The sequence below is a fragment of the Antechinus flavipes genome, chromosome 1, assembly GCF_016432865.1.
Source record: "Antechinus flavipes isolate AdamAnt ecotype Samford, QLD, Australia chromosome 1, AdamAnt_v2, whole genome shotgun sequence".
NCBI lineage: Eukaryota > Metazoa > Chordata > Mammalia > Dasyuromorphia > Dasyuridae > Antechinus > Antechinus flavipes.
In genome coordinates, this window is record NC_067398.1 from 550523863 (window position 1) to 550546619 (window position 22757).

Here is a 22757-nt window from a genome sequence, read left to right on the forward strand (position 1 = left end):
GACCAGCAGGATGATTTCAGAGAGGCTTGGAGAGACCTACATGAACTAATGCTAAGTGAAATGAGCAGAACCAGGAGATCATTGTACAAGGCAATAACCGTGTTTCCCCGATAATAAGACCTATCCTGAAAATAAGCCCTCCCCTTACTGTGTAAGATTCCTTTAAAATGAGCCCTCCCCCGAAAATAAGCCCTATTGAGATTGCTGCTGTAGTGAAGGTGATCCCCTGCGCTACATGCTACATTATGGTACCCTCTGTATGCATCCACCCCCACCCCCACTCCACCCCCCACGTGAAAGGCACGCCACACTCCAAGCTGCATCCAATCAGAGCTGCAGCAGTGAGTGCGTCATTCTGTTCTTCCCTTTTTTTTTTTTTTTTAATAACTTTTTATTGATAGAACCCATACCAGGGTAATTTTTTACAGCATTATCCCTTGTATTCACTTCTGTTGCGATTTTCCCCCTCCCTCCCCCAGATTGCAAGCAGTCCTTTACATGTTGAATAGATTATAGTATATCCTAGATACAATATATGTGTGCAGAACCGAACAGTTTTCTTATTGCACAGGGAGAATTGAATTCAGAAGGTATAAATAACCCGGGAAAAAAAACAGAAATGCAAGCAGTTTATATTCATTTCCCAGTGTTCTTTCTTTGGGTGTAGCTGCTTCTGCCCATCTTTGATCTATTGAAACTGAGTTAGCTCTCTTTATCGAAGAGATCCACTTCCATCAGAATACATCCTCAAACAGTATCGTTGTTGAGGTATATAATGATCTCCTGGTTCTGCTCATTTCACTTAGCATCAGTTCATGTAAGTCTCGCCAGTCCTCTCTGTATTCATCCCGCTGGTCATTCCTTACAGAACAATAATATTCCATAACGTTCATATACCACAATTTACTCAACCATTCTCCAATTGATGGGCATCCATTCATTTTCCAGCTTCTAGCCACTACAAACAGGGCTGCCACAAACATTTTGGCACATACAGGTCCCTTTCCCTTCTTTAGTATCTCTTTGGGATATAAGCCCAGTAGAAACACTGCTGGATCAAAGCATCCTGTTCTTCCCCAGTGATTTGCTTGCTGGCCCCATTGAGAGCAGTGCCGCGGAGGAAAACTGAGGCAGGACAACATAAAAACCTGGTGTGTAAGCAGGAGTGAGGGGGCATGATGGAGGATAAAAGAACTCAGCCAGCACTCACCGCGCTAAAGAAATGAAGAACTTCCTTGCAGAGAGAAGAATAGATCAAGTAATGATTCCTGCAGGAATGACTGCCTATCTCCAGACCCTTGATATTGCAATAAACAAGCCATTCAAGGACCATTTGCGCATGGAAGTCAATGACTACATTGAAAATAGAATGGAAAGAAATCAGCGTGGAAACTTTGTGAAGCCCTGTCTGCAAGAAGTCGTGACTTGGGTGAAGAAGTCATGGGATAAAATTACTGACAGCTGTGTTGCCAAGGCACTACGAGCAGGTTACCTGGACAAGACATGTTCATTTAAAGAGAGCTATATTGCTGGACATGACAGATTGGGTCCAGTTCTTCTGAAGGAAATAGAGGCGCAAGACATCCAGGACGGAATTCAGGGTGTGGACACTTAGGATGATGTTGTTGAAGAAGATGACATGATCATTATTGAATAAAGGTATTTTTTTTTTGTTCACATTTACCTGTTTATTAAAATTGCTGTCAGTGTTCATTAAAATAAGCCCTCCCCTGAAAATAAGCCCTCTGGTGTTTTTCTGTCCAAAAAAAACTTAATAAGACAGTGTCTTCTTATGGGGAAACACGGAAGAAGAGTATATGACGATCAATTCTGATGGACGTGGCTGTCTTCAGCATTGAGATGATTCAAAACAGCTCTACTTGTGCAGTGATGAAGAGAACCATCTACATCCAGAGAGAGAACCGTGGGAACAGTGTGGACCACAACATAGCATTCTCATTCTCTCTGTTGTTATTTGCTTGCAATTTGCTTTCTTTCTCAGTTTTTCTTTTTTCTTCCTTCTTGAATAAATATGTATACATGTATTGGATCTAACATGTATTTCAATATATTTAACATGTATTGAACTACCTGCCATCTAGGGGAGGAGGTAAGGAGAAAATTTGGAACAAAAGGTTATGCAAAGTTCCCATGCATACACTTTGTATATAAAAAGCTTTAATTAAAAAAAAGAAAAAGGAATAGGCTTATTAAAATGTTCAAGTCATTTTTGAGTACGATTACTAAGTTCACTTTAAGGTCTCAAATTTTTTTCAATTCAAATTCAAGAAGCATATTTTTTTAAACTTTGTTTTTAATTTTTAGTTCCAGATTTTCTCTCTCTTCTCCTCTCCCACACATTGAGAAGGCAATAAATATGATACACATTATACATTTATCGTCATACCAAACATTTTCTGTGTTAGTGATGTTCTGGAAAAAAAACAAGAATAAAGGGAGGAAAAAATTTTACTCAGTACTCTGGAATTCACGAGTTATTTATCTGAGGAGGATAGCATTTTACATCCTAAGTCCTTTGGAGTTGTATTGGATCATTGTATTGATCAGAATTTGTCTTTTGTAGTTGATTATTGTTACAGAATTGCTGTTATAATATAGATTGTTCTGATTTTGCTTACTTTACATTTATTCACGTAAGCCTTCCCAGGTTTTTTTAATTAAATTTTTAGACATACAATATTATTCTAGAAAATTCTTGAATTGGCTACAATTTTACAAGGATTTATCATTAATATGATGTGCTTTATTAATTTTTTTTCTTTTTTGCTGAGGCAATTTGAGTTAAGTGCATTGTCCAGGGTCACACAACTAGGAAGTGTTAAGTGTTTGAGGTCAGATTTGAACTCGGGTCCTCCTAACTTCAGGGCTGGTGCTCTAACTACTGTGCCACCTAGCTGCCCTGCTTTATTAAATTTTTAGTTACTTGAGGTGAGAAGATCAGAATTATACTTGTCCTTCTAACAAGCATATTTATTTTTTAATGTATTGTTTTTCTTTCCCATGTCATTTGTAGGTCATGGTAAAACTCCAAAAGATGCAGCCTCAGTTCGTGCCACGCATCCTATACCAGCAGCTTGTGGGATTTATTATTTTGAAGTAAAAATTGTCAGTAAGGGAAGAGATGGGTAAGTATACCTTGAATACCTTTTTGTAAGTAAACTATTCTTTTATTTCAAGTGTTCTTTTTTTGCTATTCACTTTTAAAATATATTGTTTATGTACAAATTTTATGGCTTAGTCTGATTTTTTCTATTGCTGAGGCATCCAGATTAGACGTTGTTTAGTTTAAATACTAGTTCAAACTAAAACATATTCTGAAACAGTACCTTGAGATATTGTGGTCTTTTTTAGTTATGGTGTCTGTCTTAAATAGGAGAGAAAATTGTTTTGAGTACCTATCTGGTTCTCCTCATCCTCCCCCCAAAAATGATTTGGGTAAGGTATAGCCACCCCTCAGATCTCTGTCCTTTTTTGTACAGAAAGGCTGTTAACTCCAATGACCTCAGACCCAAAGTTTTTTTAGAACCTGAGATTCTTACTGTCTAGTCAGGTCCTTTCTTGAGATATAATGGAAACTCCAGAGAAGATGGTATATGTGATAGATACTTTTACTTACTGTTAGGTAGGTCATCTCTCTTGCATCAAGAATTCTGTAAAGCTAAGGTCAGATTTGAGTTGCCTAAAATGTTTCTTGGATACTTAGTGCCCTGTAGCTAATTTTTGAAACAAGTGCAGAGTTGAAGTGTTTCAGTACCCACTCTTCCGTGTTAAATTTGCTAAAGAAATTTATGTAGAAGTTTGTTTCTTTGCCTATTTTTTGGAGTTAGGTAAAAGCTTTAAGGATATAGCAAAGAGTTCATATTTCTAGGGGATTAATCTTTATTTTTCAAGCATATTTTAAAATTACTGATTATAATTCATTTATTTGAAATAAATTTATTTTGAGGGGAAAACTTGGAATTGAGTAAGAACTTTCTGTAAACACCTAATGACAAAAACCAGCTGCTTGCTGGTCATTAATTTGTTGCTATTTTTGTCTGGAGGTTAAAATATCATTTTGAATTGGGATTACTTTAAGAATTCTTGCTTAAGTTGCTGTAAACTTAAAGTACATTCCAATTTAGATTTGAATTCTGTTTGAATCGGAGGCATATTGGCAGCTAGATTTTTTTTTTTTTTTATAAAATACAAGTGAAGAATAATTGTGAACTGTGTGTCTTGGAAAGAGAAAAAGATTTGAAAAAAATATAGTATATGCAATTTTCTGTCTGCCTTGATCAACATAAGAAAATACCAAGAGATGACTTAGTTTGTCATATTTCTTTTTTTTTTATGCTAATATTATGACTTTAAGGAAGTTCTTTTCTATGTACTACATTTTGTGTTTTCATTCTTAAGTTTGTCTAACTTATAAGGTTTTGCATGGGATGAGTTTCATAAGATTGATAGGACTACAGATTATTAGAGCTGATAAGGAGGACCTTAAAAATCATCTAGTTCTATTTTAAAGGCAGTGCTTGGTAGCTCAGTGGGATAGGAGTAGGGCCCTGGGCCTGGGTTCAGGAACACTGGAGCCGAAATCAAACTTCAGATGCTTGAGCAAGTCACTTAACCGCTGTCTGCCTTAGTTTTCTTAAGTGTGAAAGGAGGATGATAATAGTACCAAACTCTAAGGATTGTGAGTATCAAATTATGCTGTTTATTTGTAAAGCACTTATCACGGTGTCCATGCTTATTCCCTTCTTTCTTCAGTATTTGTAGAGAAAGAAACCAAGACTTTAAGAGACTGACTTGACCTGAGTTGGCAGAGTGGGAATCTGAACCCAGGTCTTCTTGTTCCTCGTCTAATGCTCAATCCTCATATACCAATTTTAAAATAATGTCTTTAAATTTTATTACAAATTCAAAACATTTCCTATGAATCTATTTAAATTAAAAGATAGGCAGAATAAGTGTTTTTGTTTGTCTTATTCACAACAGTAACAATGGCAGGGAACTGTTTATATAGTGGTTACTGTGTGCAAAGGAAAATGAGATCTTTCAGCTCTAATTTAAATGAGAAATTGTCATTAGGTTGTATTTAAATTTCCTATCTTAGATTAGTTTTTGAAGCATAGTATCTTAAGAATGCAATTCCAAATTAGGATCTGAATCCATATCTAGTTGTACATGTAATAAAATGAGTCAGAAGTATAAGTAATTCAAAATGAGGTGTGGTCCTGGAATTTATTTGATTTTTCAATGTTTATTTTTATAGTTGATTATAAGTATGTATAGATTTGCTATACTATATATAAAGTAACGAAGCTACTCCCTTACAAAACTTGTGATTCCTAGGATTGTTTTGTTTCTCACCTTTATTGTCTTACTATTCTATTCTTAGGTTCCATTGCAAGTTCCTTCATCTATCAGATTCATGCAAAAAAACAGTGATAGCAAGCTTGTCAATTTCTTTCTGTGTTAAGCTTTTTGGGAATGAAAGAAGATAGTGTTTTTTAATTTTAAAAGTCTTTCCTTGTATTTATTATTGAACTGAAGGCTATAATATGAACCTAAGGGATGATGGTGATAGGTCAAGAAAACATTAAAAATAGACACTAAATGATAGTATCAGCAAGAAACTTAAAAGTTTTTAAGATTTATCAAGTATGAATAGAGTTGCATAGGTGATCCAAGCTGCCTAATAATTCCTAATACTGCTTTTTTTTTTTAAACTTTTGACTTTCTATCTCCTATAACATAGGTTTAGTCAGTAATATTAAGAGTACCAGGTTATTTTTAGTGTTTAAGTGTGTAATTTATAAGTAAGTTATAAGACTTGTAAATTATATTGATGAAATAGAAGATTTGAATAGTGTGAAAATTAAATCTGGTGATATTGAATGTACTTGTTACTTTAGCGTATTTCACTCAGCAGTATTCTTGCTAACTTTCCTTAGGTATGTGGCAAAGGAAGACTATTACAAGCCAGTTTGATCTCTGTACTTTTGGTTGTGGGGGAGGGGGAAGAAAAATGTCAAGTGCCATACTCTTGTTAGTGAAACTGATGAAATATCTCTTTATAAGCTTAGAAAAAGATTGTGAAACATTTCTTTAATGGTCAGTGGTCCAAATTTAAAATTTATTATTAAAATTTTTTGCCTCAAAAGACATCCATTATTGAATGTCTCTTTCAAATTACCTGAAATGAAATTAACTCCAGATTTGCCAGAATCACTTAACAGACTCCTGGACTACCTCTTTACTTTATTATTTTTCACTCTGTGACTACATTGGTTTCTAATATTATCCTAAAAAAGCAAATTAATTTTTAAGAAAAATCACATAATACCTTTTAAAGCCAAATTTGAGGCTTTTAAAATTTTTGACTTGTATCTAAGCAACAATGACTACTTGAAGGTAGATATAAGATTGGACGCCCTGTTCTTTTAACTGAATTTCCTATTATATAATGAATTTTTAATGTATATGTCAGGAGACATTCAAATTCTTCTATCTGCTATGGAATTTTAAGCAATTTATAATCAGCAATTAGAGAAATAACTGAATACCCCTTTTTGTATCCCATAAATATTCCATTCAACTACAATGAACTTAGCATTGTGAGTTAAAAAGGAATGTTATGAAACTAGGGCCAAATGGAGTATCATGCTTACATACCTTTTCTTCTAATTTGTTTTTTACATTTATATATATATATCTTTTTTTTTTTCCTGTGTTATTTTAATGGGTAGTTGGATCTGTTAAGAAAGGTTGAATTGGAAGTGAGGGGATTGAGATTGTAATTTGCCCGCAGAGGAGTAGAGCTATGAAGAACTAAGTTTGACCTTTTCTTTCTCATTGTCAATGAGACAACATAGCCTAGCATACATTTTATTTATGAGAAACTGAATGGATTAAAGGAGAGGTGGGGGATAGCCTGAAGAAAACCAAAGGAACTTTGAGTAAATATTAATAGACAAAGAAATGAACAATTTTGTCTGCTTAGTTTATTGGTAAGCCACTTAGAATTAATACATGAGATTTTTGGAAATATTGCAAGCTTGGCTCTTGATGGAATTAAGTGGTCCAAACGAACTATATATCCTTAAGTATGATGGGCAATAAGCTACTATAGGTGATAATGTGGAAAATTGAAGAGAATAGGAGAGATCTTGTAAATTTGTAAAAGGAGCTTACATTAAGTAAGCATTACATTGCAAGCTTGGTATGATATCCCCTTCAGTTATCCAGATGACCCCTGGAGCACTTTTTTTTAATGCCAAAGGAGAGCAATTAATTATATGTACTTTCTTTCTCCCTTTCTTTCATCTATTTTGTTGTCATTCACAGGAAGAAACTGGTTTCTTAAATGGGAATTAATAGGATTCTTATGTGGAAATTGTCCTCAGTCCCATGGTAAGAAGGAAGGCCAATTTCAAAGCAGAAGGAAAGATAATGTCATGCACTAAAATTGTATAAGATAAAGTTAGTACTAGAAGGATGCAAAATTTAAAAAATTTTATTATTATAAGAAAGGAAAGCAATTCTAATAAGGAAGAAAACTAGGAGTTGACTGAAGAGACCATTTTGGATGCCAAGAGACTTTACTAACTTAGGTTTTAAAAAGGCATATAAAGAACATAAAAGCAGAGCAGATAACAGGATCTATACAAAACCATCTGATGATTCTGTAAAAATACCAAAAATTGCCTGCCCAACTGTAAGCTGGTGAGGAAAGCTTAGAACAACACAAAAATTTTTAGCTACCTTGGTAAGAGAAAAGGGATCAAAGATAGATAGGTATGATTCCTCCTTGCTTTGGGGGAAGAAGTCACAGTGACAATCAGATAAGGCTTATAGGTATTCCAACTATTTCTTTGTTTTTTCTCTTGAGGAGAATGATCTTTGGATAGAAAGGATAAATTATTTGGTCAAATGGGAGTTCCAAAGGATTGAAACTGGATTTAGGATTCTCTGATACAGGGGACTTGGTGGGGAATTTTCTTATCTCAACTGGTGTTCTTAGAGAGTTGTCTATAGCACTGGGAAGTGACCCAGAGGACCCTTGAACTCTGGCTTTGGGGCCAGTTCTAGCCACTCTCAGAGAGTTGATAGCCAATATAAAGACAGCAGTAGTAAAGGAAAGCTCTTGATGAAATTACCTGGCCCAATAAACTATATCCTTAAGTCTGGTGGGGCAGTAAGCTACTATAAGTGATAATGTGGAAAAGTGAAGACAATAAGAGAGATCTTATAAGTTTGTAGAAGTAAATTTAGTAAGATATGAGTGGGGAAGAGTGAAATCAGGAATAATTGTGAAGTGGATCTCAGTGACTGGAAGATTAGAGGAACCCTTGACTGAAATTGGAATGTTGAGAAGAGGAGTGAGTTTGAATAGAAAGAATGAAGTCTCTTTTGTACCTACTGAGTTAAAGATGTCTATTTGGACATCCATTTGGAAATGGTGATTAGTTAGTTGGTGATGCAGGAAAGTCCAGGAGTGAGCTAGGGCTGTTGTTAGTAGCTCATCTGAAAATGATTAGCAAGTGTTAGTGGACTAAAACTTAGCATAGTTAAACTATGAAATGACTACCCTCTCCCCCCGCCAAAAAAAAAAATAAAACACTCCCCAAACCTGGCATAATTTTTAGAAATAAAGAAATGACAGTCTGCCTAACAAATCATCTAGGTGGTCCAAAGGATAGAGCATCAGACTTGGAGTGAGGAAGACCTGAGTTCAAATTAGACCTCAGACACTTACTAGCTGTATGACCCTGACCAAATCACTTTAATCCTCTTTGCCTCGGTTTCCTCATGTGTAAAATGAACTGGAGAAGCAAATGAAAAACCACAGTAGTATCTGCCAAGAAAAACCCCAAATGGGGTCACAAAAAGTTGGAGACAACTAAAATGAGTAAAAGAGTCTGCCTGATTAAGCCATAACTGATATATTTTGTTCAGTTTTGAGTACCATAATTTAGAAAGTACATAAGCTGGAGGGCAATCAAGATTGTGTATGCTTTAAGACCATTGGTTAAAGACACTAACCTGGTAATGTTTAGTTTAGAAATGAAAGGAGTTAAGGGAGGAAGAAGTGGGGGATTGGTGAGTTGTATTCAAGTGTTTGTAGGACTGTCATATAAAGGGGGGATCAATTTGACACAACTATTGTTGATTCTATTCCCAGAATGTGATCCTCACCACCCCCACTCATTCCTATGGCGACTATTCTAGTTTACTATCTCATTCTCTCTTAGATGAATTATCAATTTTCCTCGGAAATCTTAATTTCTGTTGTCTAAAAAATAAATTTTAGACTCCAGCTTGACATTCAGGGCTTTTAGCAATGTTTCCAACCACTGTGTGTGTTTCAAGTCATTTTGAATACAAATTTTTATTGATGTCTTTTGCTTTTTACATTATTATAATTATCCTTCAGGGTCCTTCTCCTTTCCCTTCCCAGAGAGCCATCATATATAACTAATAGTATTTTTTAAAGATAAAAAAATTTTTTTTTAAATTGCAAAATCAGTTATTTTGAAAACCCCCAAAACACATGCTATGTGTTTTATGGGCCTCCTTCTATAGAAGGGTAGGTTGGGAGTGTAATAATAATCATTTCATTTGAGCTTGAGCATTATAATTTTGTTTTATTTGCTTTTGCTTGTGTGTTTCCGTTGCTATTGTTGAGTTATTGTGAACATTTTTTTGAGTTTGCTTAATTTACTCTGCATCAGTTCATGAAGATCTTTTATTCATTACATAAGTAATTTCTTTTTATTTTATTCATTTATTTATTCTGCAAGACAGTGTTAAGTGACCTACCCAAGGTCACACAGTTAGTCAGTGTCTAGTGTCTTGGTTAGATTTGAACTTGGGTCTTCCTGATTCTAGGGCCAGTGTTCTATCCACTATTTTATTTTATTTTTTTCCAGTTACATGTAAAGATAGTTTTTAGTATTCATCTTTGTAAAATTTTGAGCTCCATATTTTTCTGCCAACTTCTTTTTCCTTTCTTCTCCCCAAGACAGCAAGCATTCTGATAGAGGTTATACATGTACAAACATGTTAACATATATTTCCACATTAGTTGTGTTGTAAAAGAAGACTAATAATAATACACACAAACCACAGAAAGAAAAAAAACAACAAAAAAGTGAAAATAGTATGCTGTGATCTGCATTCAGTCTCCATAGTTCTTTCTCTGAATGTGGATATTTTCCCCATCCTAATCCCTTGGAAGTCTTGGAGCACTGCATTTAAAGTCTATCTGACTGAGAAGAGCTAAGTCTATCATAGTTGATCATCTGCACAATGTTGCTGTTTCCCTGTGCACAGTGTTTTCTTGGTTCTGCTCACTTAGCAACAGTTCACATAAGTCTTTCTAGGTTTTTCTGAAATCTGTCTATTCATCATTTCCTACAGAACAATATTTCATTACCTTCATATAATATAACAATTTGTTTAAACATTCCCCAGTTGATGAGCAATTTCTATTTCTTTGTCAACATAGAAACAATTGCTATGCTTTTTTGCACATGTGGGTTGTTTCCCCTTTTTTTTTAAGATCTCTTTGGGAGTGGTATTGCTGAATCAAAGGGTATGCAGTTTTGTAGTCCTTTGGGCATAGTTCCAAGCTGCTCTCCTGAATGACTGGATCAGTTTACAACTCCACCAATCATGTATTAGTGTTTCAGTTTTCCCCACATCTTCTCTAACATTTATTGTTTTCCTTTAATAGATTTTTGAGGGGGTACCTCAAGAGTTGTTTTAATTTGTATTTCTCTAATCAGTAGTAATTTAGAGCATTTTATATATGACTATAGTTTTAATTTCTTCATCCGAAAAGTCTGTTGGTATTCTTTGATCATTTATCAATTGAGGAATGACTTATGTTCTTATTAATGTGACTCATTTTTTCTATGTATTTGAGAAATGAGGCCTTTATCAGAAACACTGTCTATAAAAATTTTCCCAGCCTTCTGTTTCCCTTTAGGAAAAAAAAAAAAAAACATTTCTGCACCTATTAATATGTTTTTTTTACCTTTACTATTGATGTGATCAATTATGTTAATAATTTTCCTTATGTTAAACTATCCCTGCATTTATCTTCCTTTTCCACCCCAACCCCTCCCCCCCCACACAAAATAGTATTTTTCCTATTACATGTAAAAGACAGTTCTGTGTATTTTAGAAATGAGGCTTTTATTAGAAACATTGACTGTAAAAATTGTTTCTCAGCTTTCTCCTTTCCTTGTAGTCTTGGTTGCATTGGTTTTGTTTGGGCAAAAACCTTTTAATTTAATGTAATCAAAATATTCATTTTGCATTTTGTAATGTTCTCCATGTCTTTGATCACAAATTCTTCCCTTTTCATTTGATTTAACAGGTAAACTGTTCCTTATCTAATCTACTTGTGGCATCACCTTTTATATCTAAATCATGTGCTCATTTGGACTTTTTAACTTGTGTAAGATGTTGGTCTATGCTTAGTTTCTGCCATACTATTTTTTAGTTTTCTCAGCAATTATTGTCAAATAATGAATTCTTATCCCAGAAGCTAGAGTCTTTAGATTTATCAAGCAGTTGATTATTGTAGTCATTTAATAATTCTTTTAAAAACTGTGTGGTCATATTCTTTGATCATTTACTATTGGAGGATAGATGTTGTTAGTTGTATATGCATGCATATGCACAGACACAAACACTCTTCTTGTGTTTGTTTGTTTTTTTTATTCTTGTTGTTTACAATTTCTTTTCCCCTAAACATTTTTCACTCCTTTCTTTTATGTAACTTTTATGAGTCAAACCACATTAGTCTATACTTTCCATTTCTCTGGTTTTTTTCACCCTGAACCTTTGTTCATATGAAAAAGATAATATTTCTAGGGGACCACTTTTCCAGTTTTGTCCTGCCAGTATCTTCTGTTTAACTGTAAACCATGGAAACTTCTGCTCAAATCTGGGAAATGAGGAAGATTAGATGGTGTTTAAAGGTCTTCTGATCCTTCTGTAAGATTCTACTACACCTTCTCTTCTTTGAAGGTTTCCCTCATTTCTCTTTGAGAAGATATTTTCCCACCCCATACACTGCAAGTGATAATCTCCAAATTCACATGATATTTTCAAAGATCATAGCACTTTAAAGACCACCTAGGTTAGCCCCTTCATTTTATTTTAACTGATTGAGCCTTTTGTTTTTATACACATTAATATCTAAGTATATATCTCATCTTGTAGCAAGTCTTCTCTTGTAACAAAAATTAAAAGAAAAAAAATGCAGACTTAGCAAAACCAACCAACACATTGACTTCATTTGACAGAGATGCATCATTGCTTATACTTGTCACTTTCTCTTCCCCCAGGCCCTCCAAGATAAGATGTGTATGTTTGTATCTGAGGCCTAGACTACATACACAAATTCATATTCTTTTTATTCTTTAGTTCATATTGTCAAAAGCATCGTACATGTTGGGTTCCTTGTTTTACTTATTCATTCAGTATTAGTTCATTAAGGATCTGTCTGTTTCTGAATTTGTCATAGTTTAGTTTCTTAAAATGCAGTAATGCTCTATTACATTTATATAACACAGTTTGTTAGCCATTTCTCAGTTGATATAACTCTTTGTTTTACAAATCGGAAAACTGAGACCTAAAGTTAAGTTAGTTATCCAAAATAAACAGATAGAATTGAGCCAGGATTTAAAGCCAGCTCCACATATTAACATCCTTTTTTTTTTTTTTCCCCTAACTGTACTACATTTCTTCTTAGCTATCTTAATTATCATGTTTTACTTTGTCTTTGTGAATAACTTTCTTGGCTTTTTATTGAAAACTCTTTGAAGTCAGAAACCTTTATTTTTCTATATCTTTGAAAGTCTTAAATTCATTGTTTTAAAAGTATAAATAATGCCAATTATAGTCAATACATACATATTAAGTTTAATATGCAACAGTAATTCACATTTATAAAGTGATTTTTTTTTTTAATTTTAGTGGTGGGGGGAGTGAGATATATGTGTATGGCAGAAATTTGATTAGTAAATGTTATTTGAATTAAGTTGCTTACCCAGAATACTAGCTAGGAGAGTGTCCTAGTTAATTTTCTGATTTAGCTGAGGTTTAACCAGGAATAGTGGCAGCTAAATGATGCAGTAGAGAATGCTGGGCCAGAAGTCAGATAGACTCAACTTTAAGTTCAAATCTGGTTTCAGATAACTTCCTGGCTGTATGACCCTGGACAAGTCACTTAACCTTGTTGGTATCAATTTTTGATCTATAAAATGAACTGAAGAAGGGAATAACAATCCCATTCCAGCATCTTTGCCGGGGAAACGCCATATAGGGTCGCAGAGAGTTGGACATGACTGACAAATAATTTAACAAAACAAAAAACCAGGAAAAATATTTCTTTCTATTTTTATTGTTGAAAATCTTTTTAAAAAATGTATTAATACATGTTCTTAATTTAGGTAAAATATGTTCAACACAATTGTATCTTTATTTGATGAGTCAAGACCTTCCTAGTTAGTCCTTGATGTTCATCTTTTTGACCATCACTTCTGACTTTTTGCTACTTTAAATGTGCTTAGGGAAAGGACATTTGGGCTTTAAAGTGTATGTGCTAATCTTGGAATAGTCAATTTATGCTATTTAATTGTATTCTTGTCATTATCACATTCTTACAAATCAAGTATGTTTAGAAGAAATAAAGACTCTTATAGTGCTTTGAAATTTGCCAAGCAGTTTACTCATCTCTATATGAAGTGTCAGTACTGCAAGTTTTATTCTTATAAATGGCAAAGATGAGATTACAGATGGCAGAGGCAGAGGTTTACAAGGAGTTGGCACTGTGTTAGAAGCAAAATTCAAATCGTGGTCTCTAACTCTTCCAAGTCTGGCAATCTTTTGACTACTCTGCTTTTACTTGGGTTTACTATGAATTGAATTTTTATTTTTATATGAACAACCAGTTTTATATGATTTAAATCAGAGTGATCCTCCATTTTTGCAAAGATTTCACAAATAAGTTTTCCTTAAGTAGAATACTTATTGTATATTTTAAATTATTGATTTAAGAAGATGTATTTGACAACTTCTAAGGAAAATATATTGGGTAAAATGAAGAGAATAGTGTGATTATCTTTTGCTTATGTAAATATGTTAACTTGGAATATAATTAAAATGCATTTTTTTCTTTAGTTATTTTAGGAAATGGTATTAAAGATAAAAATACTGTACTTTTAAAAGTAGTTTTAACTCTTGTTCTGTGTATTGACTAGAGAAAAGTTTGCAGAGGCAGACAAGTGAATGTAATAGTTTATGAAAACTTGCATAATTATAAAAAAGCTTTAATTTTGTTTTGGAGGTTTTATAGAGTCCTACATAGCTTATTGATCAAAGAGTTTATATGTTTTGTTTTGTTTTTTAAAGGAACATACCCAAATCAGAATTTACAAAGCCACTTAAGGGGTGATTTTAAAACTTATTCATAAAATTTACTTTGGACAGGTACTTCCCAGTAAAGGCCCCAAAAAACTTTGTAAAGTATATTCAGTGAATGAATGTTTGCAATCTAAAAGTAAAAGATTTTTTACTTTACAAGAGGTTTTACCTGAGATGGTTTTTTAACTAGTAAGCTTCTGTCATGTATTTTAAGCAAGATTTTCACGGTTTAGAAACATAAGATACGGCTATATTCTTTGGAATCTATAACTTTCCTATTGATAGCAACCAGACTGAGTCATCCTTCTTACATGTAAGCATATGTAGTACAATAGATAAATTTTCTTTTAAGGGGAACCTAATAGATGAAATTTGAACTTGAAAATAGATACTAAAGGGTGGTGATTTACAGTAAAAGAGGATTCCTTTAAATAGTGAGCTCCTCTAATGCATTTAAGTGTTTGTTTACAGATCAGTAACAACTTGACAGAAACTGAGGGGCAGAAAAACTTAAGGCTAAAGTGTTAGGAGGTCACTGCCAATTGAAGATCTATCTGAAATGAAGATAAAGCATCTCTGAAATTTTAATGTAAGTCAGTGGGAAAGTGATTTGATTGACAACAATTTACAAACCTTGCAGGCATTCATGTAACAATATGTACTTGTATTAAATCCCATGGTCCTAGGACTGTTTTTCAGTTTTTTGGTTTCTTTTTTTCTTTTTTGCTATTTTTGGCTTACTTGCTATTACAACATAGTAAATTCTAGTTTTCTCTGTTTCAGAGATAATAAAGTGCCTGACTGAGTTTTTTATACTGAGGACCCTAAGACTTAAAGTAGGAAGATTTTTAAAATGTAAATTAGAAAATAGGATTTAATTTGTATGATTTTGCTTTACATGTGGCTTCCTTTTGACCCCACACTGAACTTTGTAGGGAAGGAATACTATTAAAGAAAAGCAAAAAGCCAAAAACAAGAAAACCCCCAAACAAAAATCCTTACCCCAGTTTTAACATAGATCCCAGCATATAAAGGAGTATCTTTAATAAAAGAAAGAAAAATTGTTGTAGTTTATGAGTGTTTGAGTACCCATGGGATATGTTAGGTTTTTTTTTTTTTAAATACAAGAAAATTATATTCCTGACAATGTAAAATGATCATTCTTTTCCCCTCCCACAATATGTTTAATATTACTGTTAAGGGATGGATAGTCTACTTTAAAAAAAAGGGGGGGGGGAAGTTGTTTCAGTTCTGGTAAAATCTCATTACAAAGAGTGTGAGTTTCTTAAATTCTTTTGTTTTCAGATTTTGTCATATTTATTGATTTCGACCTGGAAACCTATTTATTTTGAAGGTTATTATTTTTTTTTTATTGTTGTTTTTACTTCTTGCTTTCAGGTATTTTCTAGCCCCTTCTTCCAGTGTACCTTCCCTTATACCTCCCCCCCCAAAAAAAAATAAAAAAAAGAAAAGGAAAAAAAAATGTTAAGCAAATACAGTTGACAGATTGGTCTCAGGTGAAGTCATGTGTAAAGGTCACAGCTGTAATCTCTTACCACAAAATTCTCTACCTTCAAAAAGTTGGGGGGCAGATTTCCTGGGTCAAGATTGGTCGGCAGTATAATTATCACAGCCACAAGGTATTTCTTTTATTCCTTCTTAATTGATTTCCAGTCTTACCACAAAAACTTTTCCAAAGCTACTCTGTCTTCTTTAAGGTCTCAACAGTTCTTCCTCCTCACTCTTTCAGTTGAGAACCTTTCTTCCTATTTCACCAAAAAATAAATTGAGTCCATTTGATATGAGCTTCCTTTCCTTTCATTTTCTTCATTTCAAAACTATTTGACATCTCATTATCTGTCTTCCTTTCCCCTCAGTCTTTGGACAAAGAGAAAGTGCCCCTTCTTGTCAAGGCCAACCCTTCCACTTGTGTACTTGATCCTATCCTCTTGTTTTCTCCAGCAGACTACAACCTAAATTCCCTGCACCAATAATTTTCAACCCCTTAACCTATAATTAGTTTTCTTCACTACTTCCTTTAAGTGTTTCCTGTATCTTTTAAAAAAGACTTCATTAGATAATGTCATCTTTTCAGGATCTATTATTCTAATTTATCTTTCTCAGCCAAACTCTTTGAAAAAGTTGGCTTATACCTTAATCTCAGTCCTCAATTTTTTTTTCTCCCTGAGGTTCAGTTAGGGTTAAGTGGCTTTCCCAGGGTCACAAAGGTAGTAAGAATTAGTATCTGAGGCTGGATTGGATTCATCTCCTTCTGATTACAGGACTAGTGCTAGTCCTCATCTTTTTATAGTCTTGCTTTTTAACCTCATCTTTCAACTGAATCTTCTCTCTCCAAAGTTCCAGTGTTTTTTCTCAGTACTAACCCTTCTTGATTTTTCTGTTGTATTTAATACTGTTGACTCTCCTTTCCTCCTAAATATTCTCATCTCTTTGCATTTTCCTTATAGTGCTTATGGTTTTTCTAGCTGAGTATGTCTTCTTAATCTTCTTTGCTCATATATCATCTATTGTCATACCCCCTACTGTGGGTGTTTGTCAGGATTCTGATCTTACACCTGTTTTCCATCTATACTTTTTGTCTTGGTAAACTTGGTAAAGCTAATGGTGCTTGAAGATGATTTTTACTATCTTTATACAGATGACTCGTAGCTCTCTCTAATCAGCCTTGGTCTGTTCTGTCAGTTTCACTTCCATATTACCAATCTGCCTACTGGACATTTTGAATTGGAAGTTCCAAACATATCTTGAACTCAACATGTTTAAAATTGAACTCATTATCCTTTCCATAAAAACTTGTTTGGTTGAAGGTGCCAACATTCTTATGTGTTTTAAAGTTTGTAAGCTCATTATTCTGACTTTCAAATTCCCCTTAATCACTTTTATTCAATTAGTTGCTAAGTCTTTCCATTCTTGTTTCACAACTCTTGAATCTGACCCCTTCTTTCCATACATATAGCTACTTATTTTAGTTCACATTCTTAGAATCTCACCTTCAATTCAGTAGGCTTTTAATTGGTTTATCTGACTCTAGTCTTTTACTACCTAAACTTACTTATACTGGCAACCCTTTTTTGCCCTAGAAATTTTTGTGTGGCCCTGAGTATATAGATATGTAAGGTAGGTATACAAATCAAACATTTATTAATAATCATAATTTGGATTAGCTTCACATTCAGTTACATGACCTGATATGGGGTCATGCTATAGATTATTGCCAAAGTAATTTTCCTTAAGTACAGATTTGACCATATGATTCCTTTCCTCTCCTGACTAGTGACTTTTCTTCTTGGATGAATTTTAAACTCTTCTGTTTAGATTTTACACAACCTGGAGCCAGCCTATCTTCCAAGTCTCATTGGAAATTACTTCTCTTCCTCACAATCAGCTGTCCAACCAAACTGCGAGTCTCTGTCCCTTAGATAACACTCTTCCATCTTCCATCTCCCATCTCTGCATTTTTACTGGCTGACCCCCATGCTTGAATGTACTCCCTCCTTACGCTTGGTTATAAAAGCTCACTATTTCTTTAAGATGCCAATCATGCATCATCTTCTGCATGTAAGCTTTTTTGATACTTCCCTTCAATTAGCAGTGCTTTCCTTCACAAACTACCTTGTATATATTTAAAATTTCTTGAGTGTAGAGATGTGTTCTTTCTTTACTTTTGTATTTCCAGGGTCTAGCATAATGCCTGGAATGTAGTTGTTACTTCAGTGATTGATAGAATTCAGCTTAGTCATTTACATTGTTGTACTTTTTGATATCTGTTATTTTTTAGGTGTATTGTTGTTCTTCATTTTCTTTCAGTGCATATGCTTCCTCCTGTAATTTCCTGAATTCTCCATCATCATCGTCATCATAGTTAATATTTATATATAGATCACTAACTGTGTTCCAGGCCACTGTACTAATAAACACTTTACAGTTATCTCATTTGATCTTCACAACACTCCTGAAAGTGGGTGCTATTATTATCCCCATTTTACAGATGAGGAAACTCAACATTGTCATATATTATGTCTCAGTATTAATCCATTATGTTTATGTAACACCATTTGTTTATCAATCTTACCTTGAATAGGAGCCCTCCCCACCCTTTTAGACAAAAAATATTTGTGAAATGTTAGTCCTTTAATCTTCTTGAAGTATATATATGCCTGTCAGTAACATCTCAGGATTGAAGGGCACGGATAATTTAGATATTTTTTTTCCCTCATAATTAGAATTTTTCCACAAACTTTTTTATAATGGGTGTTTTTATTGTCATGCTACTTATAGTTAATAAGATAACACTGATTTGGTTATTTTGTTTTGTCTTGTCTATTACAAGATTTGATTTTAGAAATTTCTGTTATAGTCATACAATGTATGCTAATACATTTGACAGATAAGAATGATCAGTGATAAATTCACTTATTTTTATTAGATTCAATTTAAACTTTTTTCATGAAGTAGACCTCAAGTGATATTATTCATCTTATCTTATTTGCACTGAAGCAAATTTTTAAGATTCAACTACCTTTTTTATTCATTTGAATAAACACTCAAAGGAAATTTTGTATGTATATATGTGTATATATATATATGTAATATATAAATGTAATGCATATAGTATATAGATAATTTTAGAAAATAAAATAAATGCTTTAAGAAGAGCTTAGAAGTACTAAATTCTCTACTCATCTAAAATTATTGACTTTTATATTTAATTTTGGGCCTGAAATTTAAAAATGCTGCTGAAGTGTTATATGTCATCTTTGACATGATTTGATCTTGCATAGAAATAGCACTTTTTATTTCTGCTTACCCTTCTTCCTTTGCTGCAGCTACATAACTACTACTATGTTTAGGAAGGTAAGCTGTTATCCTCCTTTTCATCCATTTTTTTCATGGCTGATGTTATCATAATGCAATCACAATTAAAATGAAAATTTGTATAGATAATATGAAAAACAGGAATTTTAGATTTGTGAAACTTTGCTGAGGATTCTCTATATTTTTGCCAATTCAGACACAATTGTTTCACATGTTGGTTCAGATACCATGTACTAGTTTGTTTGAAATAACATTTAGCATATGCTTTTTTAATGACCAAGATAGTGCTTCAAATAAAGATGACTGCTAATGTGTGTAAAGTTTGAATTTTGGTCTTTTAATAAATTATCTGGGTTAATATTCAGAAATTTTTCTTGGAAGTATTCTTAGAAGAAAAATTATCCATGTTTGATTTCATATACTCTAAAATAGGAATACAAATGCTTTGATAAGGAAATTGGAAGAAAAATTGATTTATTGGAACATGTCAGAAATATTCTGTGTACTTAATTGAAATGTTTGTATTGTAATTTTATAAAGCTTTTTTTTTAATTAAGAAAGATTAGAGTATCATAAGTGTGACAGAGGGAGAAGGCATCCTGTTATTCATCACCTGCTTTTTAAAAAAAATTTATTTAATTAAATTTTTTTTCTGTTTTCTTTTTATTTATTCAAAAAAACAAAAACAACCACCCAGTTCAAAAAGTAAAGTCTTATTGTAAATAACTATAGTCATACAAAACAAATTTCCATCTTAGCTGAATTCCCTTTTTTGCTAGTTCCATTCTGTCCTTAGTCTTTCAACCTACCAAAGAGATGGATTTGATCATTATTACTCTGAAATTGTGGTTCGTCATTATACTGATCAGAGTTTTTAAGTCTTTTAAAGTTGTTCTTCTTTATCACGTCATTGTATAAATTATTCTTAGTGCTGCTTTTGTCACTCTGACGGTTCATACTTATCTTCCTAAAGTTTCTCAGGAACCATCTCTGTCAATTTTTTACATTAACGCCATTGCACAATTTTTGGGCGGGCACCCTTTTCAGTTTCCAGTTCTTTGTCACCACAAAAAGAGCAATATATATATTTTTATATCTTTTATTTAGAGTTTTGATTAATTCCTCAGCTAAGCTACCCTCCTTGTAATACTCCTCTTCCTTTTCTATATATTATTTTCCTGTTGAGTGAAATGTATTTCTCTGCTCAAATGTGTTTAATTTCCTCATATGACCAGTTGAGATGAATATAGTTTAGATGTGGGTTGTCACCGCCTCCTCTTTTACGCCCATTTTTTGGTTGGTTTATAAACAAGATTTTTACCAACATGAGTATCAATTTTATGAGATACTTTTTCCTAAAATTTCTCTCCCTTTTTTCTTCTAATGTGTTTTTCTTCCTCTTTTTTATATTTTAAGATTATTAGGGGCATCTAGGTGGCGCAGTGGATAGAGCACTAGCCCTGAAGTCAGGAGGACCCGAGTTCAAATGTGACCTCAGACATTTAACACTGCCTAGCTGTGTGACCCTGGGCAAGTCACTTAACCCCAATTGCCTCAGCCAAAAAAAAAAAAAAAAAAAAAAAAAACTTCTCATAAGTCTTCTCTGTGATCCCATATGAAGGTGGGGTTCAAAGGGAACACATGTATCATCTCCCTTCCTTAATGTAAATAGTTTATCCTTATTTAGTCCCTTATGGTGTTTTGTTTATGTTATCTTTTTTGGTTTGTCTTTATTCCTTTCTATTTAGTCCTGGACTTTTCATTAGTAATACTAGCAAGTTCTGTATCAGTAAAGGTCTGTTGTTCCTCCTATAGGATTCAGTTTTGCTGAGTAAGTTAATCTTGATTATAAACCTTTACTTTGACTTTTGGAATACTGAACTGTGTGATTCTAACTATAGTTCCTTCCTATTAAAATTCTTTCTTCTGGTTTACATTATTTTTTTCTTTGACCTAGAAATTCTGGATTTTAATTATAATGTTTCTAGAGTTTTCATTTGGTGAACATTTTTAGGAGAGTAGTCTATTTTTTTGCCCTCTGTTTTTGAGGTATGGCCAGTTTTCTTTATAAGACTTATTGAAATAAGACATTTAGGCTTTTTTTTGTTGTTGTTGTTTTTGGCCATAACTTTGAGTTATGATTCTTGATGATTCAGTGATACTTAATTTTTTTTTTCTCAGTTTGTTTTTTAGGTCATTTGTTTTTGCTATGAGATACCAAGATCTCAGGCCCAGCTCAGACTGGGCACTTGAAATTTTTCAGTATTCAGTTAGTCTGTTAGATGAAAAAAAATCTGATCACTGTTCTCTCACCTGAGTTCCTAACCTGGATTTTTGTCTGAGCAAAACAGAACCATGGGGTTCTATATGGAGTTTCAGTAGAACTGCTTTTGGATTCAGCCATTATCAGTAAACTAGAAAGCCCTGCTGGTTCAGAATGGCAAAACTGTGGCTCCCCTTTGTTCTGGGATTCTTGTTCTGATTATTCCTCCACAAGCTGCAGATTTGGGGTGGAGCATGAGACCTTGATCTGTTCCTGGGATCTGGGCCATACAGTGCTTGTATCTGAACTTGTTCCTTGCTCAGTACATAGCCACCTTTCTTCACCCTGAAATACCATTGATATACAGTGGTAGCCTCTTTAGTTTGTCCTGGATCTGAGACTCAGAACTTAGTAGTAAGTTGTAGAACTCCAGGCTGGTGAGCATTACTGTACTAATATATGAGATGAAGCCTCTCTCTGCTGAATCTGGTGCTTGTTTGCCTTGGGTGTATAGCCTCTTGCTTTGTTAGAATGTTCCATAGAGTGAGCTCTTGGAAAAATCTTTATTCTCGGTGTGCATAGACTTTTTGTCTTCCTGTGCTGAAGTGGCCTGGAAAAATGATGCACTTTGGTTTTTTCCCCCTTGGATTTCCCACCCAGGACTTGGTCCTGTACATTTTCTAGATCTGTTTGGAGTACGGTTTGTTTGTTTCTTTTTTGGAGGGAAGCTTACTGTATTTGTTCCTGGTATTATGCCATCTTGGCTTTACCTCTCCCTCTGTTTTCTTAATATAGTTAAGTTGTGAGTTCTGATGCTAAGAAAGAGTGAATGAGTGAGGAAATGTAATAGGAAGTTTGAAGAGAAGATGGAAGGTACTATGGAGAGAGTGATAGTCATTCAAGGATAAATAAGACAATTGCCATATGAAAATAAGGGCTCACAGTAAAGTTAAATAAATATACAAAGCTTCCTAAGTTATCTGACTTTGATCAGGAATATTCAACCACATAGAAAGTTGGAGTTTCACAAGGTGAAATTGGTGATAAGACAAGGTGACAAAGGTTTAAGAGTAGCCAAGAAAGGGCAGCTAAGTGGTGCAGTGAATAGAGCACCAACCCTGCAATCAGGAAGACCCGAGTTCAAATATTATCTCAGATATTTAAAGTGACCCTGGGCAAGTCACTTAACCCCAGTTGCCTCATCTGGTTG

The 22757-nt window shown here is 33.7% G+C and overlaps 1 protein-coding gene across 1 annotated transcript in view; it reads left to right on the forward strand.

The window, feature by feature from the left end:
* The window catches only part of RANBP9 (RAN binding protein 9), a 97266-nt gene that overhangs the window by 21614 nt on the left and 52895 nt on the right, over positions 1–22757 (forward strand). Inside the window, exon 2 of the mRNA XM_051970660.1 lies at positions 3035–3146. Within this exon, the coding sequence (XP_051826620.1) occupies positions 3035–3146 (112 nt within the window). The remainder of the gene's footprint in view (positions 1–3034; positions 3147–22757) is intronic.